The 6,000-nt window shown below is 42.3% G+C and overlaps 1 protein-coding gene across 4 annotated transcripts in view; it reads right to left on the bottom strand.

Annotated features, from left to right (window-relative positions):
• Positions 1-6,000, bottom strand: part of LOC135113749 (B-cell receptor CD22-like) — a 158,555-nt gene that overhangs the window by 56,239 nt on the left and 96,316 nt on the right. For 3 of the 4 annotated variants that reach the window (XM_064029323.1, XM_064029322.1, XM_064029321.1), the window contains exons 4-6: positions 5,352-5,519; positions 3,149-3,310; positions 2,735-2,898 (exon numbers count right to left, since the gene is read on the bottom strand). In XM_064029323.1, coding sequence (XP_063885393.1) covers positions 2,735-2,898; positions 3,149-3,310; positions 5,352-5,519 — 494 coding nt within the window. Of the gene's footprint in view, positions 1-2,017; positions 2,042-2,734; positions 2,899-3,148; positions 3,311-5,351; positions 5,520-6,000 lie in introns of all 4 variants that reach the window. The other variant, XM_064029320.1, reaches the window with a different exon arrangement.

Here is a 6,000-nt window from a genome sequence, read left to right on the forward strand (position 1 = left end):
TAAAAATAATCCCTCCCATGCTTAATTAGGTAAGGTTAAGTTGGGCGGGAGTGAGATTAGCTTTTTGTGAATGTCTCTTGGAGTGGGTGAATTTACTTGGTGTAATTTACTTAGAAACGACAAAATTACTTGCATTTCATTCACTATTAGCCTAAACTTTATTTGTGAAACAGAAGGTGGGCACAAGAGAAGATATACAAGAATAAAAAATAAGAGAAATAAAGGAAAGAGGAGACGCAAAAGAAAATCCAACTAAAAAAAAGGACGAATAAGGCAAAATGAAAATAAGAGACGGATAAGAAGAGAGAAGGAGGGAAGAAAAGATAGGCGTCCAAGAGTTACAATGAGAAGCAATCAAGTGTTTCTCTCATTAAGACCAAGACGAGAGGAACATAATGACTTCCATGGAATTACAAGACCCAGAATAATTACATCGTAACTTGAACTCTAAGACAAATTTCACGGTTTTATTAATCCATGATCCTGTTTAGAAGAAAATACTTATCTCTCTCAAATTCAGGGCTTAAAATTAAATCTACAGTTAGTACTTATAACATTGTGAGTGTTTTCTTCATTTATCATTCTCTCTCTCTCTCTCTCTCTCTCTCTCTCTCTCTCTCTCTCTCTCTCTCTCTCTCTCTCTCTCTCTCTCTCTCTCTCTCTCTCTCACTGCTATATTTACTCAGTGCGAAGCTTTGAAATGTAAATAATGAGAAAGAAATTGCATATGTATACAGGTCAACCTCAAGAGTGGCTAAGTATAGGCAGAGATAACCCAGATGTGTGTGTATGTGTGTGTGTGTGTGTGTGTGTGAGAGCTTGTTGACTTACCTCTTTCCTCTCTCTCTCTCTCTCTCTCTCTCTCTCTCTCTCTCTCTCTCTCTCTCTCTCTCTCTCCCTGTTCTATCACCACCGTCCTAACCTTCTCACTCTTTGACAGTCCCTTCCAGACATGGCCGCTTATTCACTCCTACCTCTCGCTTATGCAAATCCCACCTATCCTACCAAATACTCTGTTATTCATTTCTACTTCTCTGTCTCTAACACAACTTATTGTCCTCCCAACCATTCCCAGTCCCTCATCTCTGTCACCTTGTCTCTCTAACACAACTTAACCTCCCAACCATTCCCAGTCCCTCATTTGTCTCACCTTGTCTCTCTAACACAACTCAATCTCAGCTATTTATTTCTCTCATCAGGTCCCACAAATACATCTCAATGTCCTTAAAAAATAATGAAAGAAGAAACACCATCAGTTATTAATTTCTCTCTTCCTGTCTCTCACACCCATCTCGCTGTCCTTCAAAAACACTCATTTACTCATTTCTTTCTCTTTCTCCCAGTGTCTCTCTCTCTCTCTCTCTCCCTCACAAACATCGACAGTGTTCTCCCTCATCCCTCTCATACAGTCCTCTCCTTCACTCCAGCCTTGATCCCTCTCTGTCCCTCTGAACTTCTCTGTGACACGCACCGGCTTTTCCAGTGGCGGCCAAGATTCTCTGCAAGTTTTTTTTTTTTCCTTTTCCTCAGAGTTCATTTTTGAGACGTGTTAGTTCATCAGCAATTTCTTCCTCCGTTTAGTCATGCCCCGTGATGTTGCTGGTGTGATATGTACTGTTTTATGTTGTGTGTGTGTGTGTGTGTGTGTGTGTGTGTGTGTGTGTGTGTGTGTGTGTGTGTGTGTGTGTGTGTGTGTGTGTGTGTGTGTGTGTGTGTGTGTGTGTGTGTGTGTGTGTGTGTGTGTGTGTGTGTGTGTGTGTGTGTGTGTGTGTGTGTGTGTGTGTGTGCGTGCGTGTGTGTGTTTATTTTGGCTAATAAATAAAAGTAAGTGTATTAAATTTATGTGGTTTGTATGCTGGGATGAAAAGAAAAAAACGTAAATATATGTAAATTAGCGGAGAAAAAGAAGAATTATTGAAGCTTACTAGTATTTTTCATAGGGTACTCTCTCTCTCTCTCTCTCTCTCTCTCTCTCTCTCTCTCTCTCTCTCTCTCGGATTGTTCTTTGTTTACTCACCATCCGAGTCCCACTAAACTCCTCCTTTGCGTTAGTGTTGTTAAGTTAGGAAAGGTTGCAGTGAGAAAGGGCGAGAGAGAGAGAGAGAGAGAGAGAGAGAGAGAGAGAGAGAGAGAGAGAGAGAGAGAGAGAGAGAGAGAGAGAGAGAGAGAGAGAGAGAGAGAGAGAGAGAGAGAGAGAGAATAAAGCATAAAAATTAGTCCACATGTAGTAAGTCATGAATTTTAATAATTGACATGTGGCATCAGCGCCCAAAGTTCAGATCGACAGAAAATAAGTCTCTCTCTCTCTCTCTCTCTCTCTCTCTCTCTCTCTCTCTCTCTCTCTCTCTCTCTCTCTCTCTCTCTCCTTTGTGTCTGTGGTCAAATGTTAATCTAATAATGTATGCTAGACTGTTAACTTATTTTTCAATGCCTCGGTTATTTTGTGGCAGTCTTAAATGTGATACAGAGAGAGAGAGAGAGAGAGAGAGAGAGAGAGAGAGAGAGAGAGAGAGAGAGAGAGAGAGAGAGAGAGAGAGAGAGAGAGAGAGAGAGAGAGAGAGAGAGAGAGAGAGAGAGAGAGAGAGAGAGCCAATAATTTCTAAACAGGAAGAAGAAATGCCGTAAACTAGTGAAAAAAAATAAGACAATGATACGAGAGAGAGAGAGAGAGAGAGAGAGAGAGAGAGAGAGAGAGAGAGAGAGAGAGAGAGAGAGAGAGAGAGAGATTACTTACTTCCATATTAACTTCCGTCACAGCATCCTTCACTGGTACTGTTCCGTTGAGCCACGTGATGATGGCTTTTGGTCTGGCTCCCCTCGCCACACACTCCAGGGTCACCTCCTCCCCCTCATGCAGCGGCGACTCAGCTCCCGACGCGATCACAGACAAAGGAGGCACTGTGGGAAAGACGAGGGAAGGTATATGATGCTCTTGCAGTAGTGAGATAATTTAATTTTACCACGCACTGCATTTTCCAGTGACTTATTCTTAACGCCTATTTACTAGTGACTCACCAGTAACATCTATTCCCCCGTGACTCAACCTTAACATTTATTTACCAGTGACTCATCATTAACACCTATTTTCTAGTGACTCACCCCTATTTCTCCATAACTGGCCATTAACATCTATTTTCCAGTGACTCACCATTGACATCCACGGTGACGAAGGCGCTGTGGGGAGAGTCCATGGCCTCGTTCATCGCCTCGCAGGTCAGGGTGGTGCCCAAGTCAGCCCGAGACAGGGGGAGGCGAAGAACGTTTGTGCCTGTCCCCGTGCCGTCCTCGTCCATGATGGTTGAGTACTCTCCTGACGAAGGGGTGAAGAAGGGAGAGTGAGTGGCAGTGACAATGAAAGGTATGCGGTAAAGGGAAGGGTGAGGGAGAGAGGATGACTGAGTTATGATGAAAGGTGAAGGGTGAATACGAGAGAGTGCCAGTGACGATGAAAGGTGTAGGGTGAAGATAGTGAGTGTGAATGAGAGTTACGATGAGAGGAGGGATGAAGAGAGAGAGAGAGAGAGAGAGAGAGAGAGAGAGAGAGAGAGAGAGAGAGAGAGAGAGAGAGAGAGAGAGAGAGAGAGAGAGAGAGAGAGAGAGAGAGAGAGAGAGAGAGAGAGAGAGAGAGAGTGTGATGATGATGAAAGGAATAGGTGAAGAAAAGAGGATAAGTGTGAGTGATGATGAAAGATGTAAAGGAAGGAAGGGAGAGTGAGTGAGTGAGTGAGTCTCTCTGTGTGTGTGTGTGTGTGTGTGTGTGTGTGTGTGTGTGTGTGTGTGTGTGTGTGTGTGTGTGTGTGTGTGTGTGTGTGTGTGTGTGTGTGTGTGTGTGTGTGTATAGAGAGAGAGAGGACGAAGGAATATGTGCTCGAGTGGCAACCAAGAGTGAAGAAAGAAAGGAAGAAAATGTGAGTGTGTGAGTGATGACGGAGGGTGAAAGGAAGGAAAGATGGAGGAAGGCTAGTGGAAGAAATGCGATGGTGTGATGTGCAGAGAGAGAGAGAGAGAGAGAGAGAGAGAGAGAGAGAGAGAGAGAGAGAGAGAGAGAGAGAGAGAGAGAGAGAGAGAGAGAGAGAGAGAGAGAGAGAGAGAGAGAGAGAGAGAGAGAGAGAGAGAGAGAGAGAGAGAGAGAGAGAGAGAGATAAGAGACAAGAGAAGAGAAACAATTTAAATAACAACCAACACTGGAATAAGTTAACTTCCACCAGAAAATTAAAAGACGAAAAGTAAACTGATATAAATTTAAAAAAAGTCATGCTCGTTATTCCCCCAACCACTTAATTAGGCAGGTAAAATAATTAACAATACGCAGGTGACCTTATATTACCTGGATTACCTGAGCACCTGACACTGACCCGGGCTGCAAATCTCTCACTTGCTACATTCACTCACGCTTATAAGGAAATTTGCATCTAATGGAGTTTCCCTCTCGTGTTTATCTCCCGTTTTCTTTTACCAGTCCATGAAGAGGGATGGGAGTCTATTACGTTCTCATTTAATTTTATATTCTTCCATTGATGTTTTATTCGGGTGCACAGTGATGTTGATTCTTTTTTTTGTTTGTTTATTGTTTTCTTTCCTCTTTCTTGTTGTTTATTGTTGTATTCTGAATCACACCAACAATTGTAAGGTTTTGTTATGTGCTATCACACACACACACACACACACACACACACACACACTTTTAGACTATTCCTTTCCACGAAACGAAGAAAAACAGACTGATACAGAAGATATAACGCATACGAACATACAAATACACTTCTCTTCCAGAAATACCACACACTTAGCCACACATACAAACTGAAAGAATAAGGAAAAATCTTATACAACCATATACTCCCACTGTCCATACAACATGCAACATACAATAGCACACTCCCACTCCAGATACAGCATACAGCACACTCTATACAAAACATACAAGATATACCCATTCTAAATACAAAATACGCCAACTGTCACTCTACATACAACATGCAGTCCCACTCCACACAACATTCAACACACTCCCACTCACAACATACGCTTCCACTCCACACACAGCATACCACACACCTCCACTCCTCATACAGCATACAGTACAGCACGTCCTCAACATACAACACATCCCTACTCCATATACAACATACACCACAACTCTACACAACACTTTCACTTCACATGCAACATACCCTTACTCACACACACACACACACACACACACACACACACACACACACACACACACACACACACACACACACTCACTTCACATACAACAAGCAACACATTACCAATCCACAAAGAACACAACACTCCTGCATAAGACACAACATCTGTTCTCTTTTCCTTTGTCCTCCCCCACGCACCTGCAATTGGATGGCTTCCGTTGTACCATGTGACTTGCGCGACCGGCTTGCCTCCCGAGGACTCGCAGTTAAGAATGAGCACCTCGGCCTCGTCAAAAGGCCCCACCGTGGTCGCGTTCTGCACTCGTGAGCCATCCTCGAAGGACAGCTGCGGGTAGCTCGGTAATGCTGCGGGACAGAGGTTCTCTTTTACTTGGAGAAGAAAAAAAAAGCTTGAAATTGTTAGTGAAAAAAATAATATGATTGTTTTTTATCCTATTTATCTACTTTAAGAGAGGTTCTGGCTAAAGGTAAAAGAAAGTCTAAGAAAAATAGGAAGGAAAAATGTTCACTGAAGGTACAAGTCCCCAATAAGTAGCTGTACAAATTGTTAGGGAATAAAAAAAGGAAAAGCTCTGGCTAAATGCATACAAAAAGTAAAAAATAAATAAATAAGTAAATAAAAAATAAATAAAAAATACATAAAGAAAGGAAAAGGCCTACTGAAGGCGCCAGTTATCAAAGAAGAGCAGTCAAAAGGACTGTACAAAATTATGGGGAAAAGTCTTGAAAGAGATCTTCAAGAAAAAAAAAGTGCTAGAGTGGCTGTTACAGGGAAGGGGAAAATATGATTTCTTAAGAATTTAAAGATACAAGTTGTGATAGTTAT

The sequence above is a fragment of the Scylla paramamosain genome, chromosome 26 (genome assembly GCF_035594125.1).
Source record: "Scylla paramamosain isolate STU-SP2022 chromosome 26, ASM3559412v1, whole genome shotgun sequence".
NCBI classification, from domain to species: domain Eukaryota; kingdom Metazoa; phylum Arthropoda; class Malacostraca; order Decapoda; family Portunidae; genus Scylla; species Scylla paramamosain.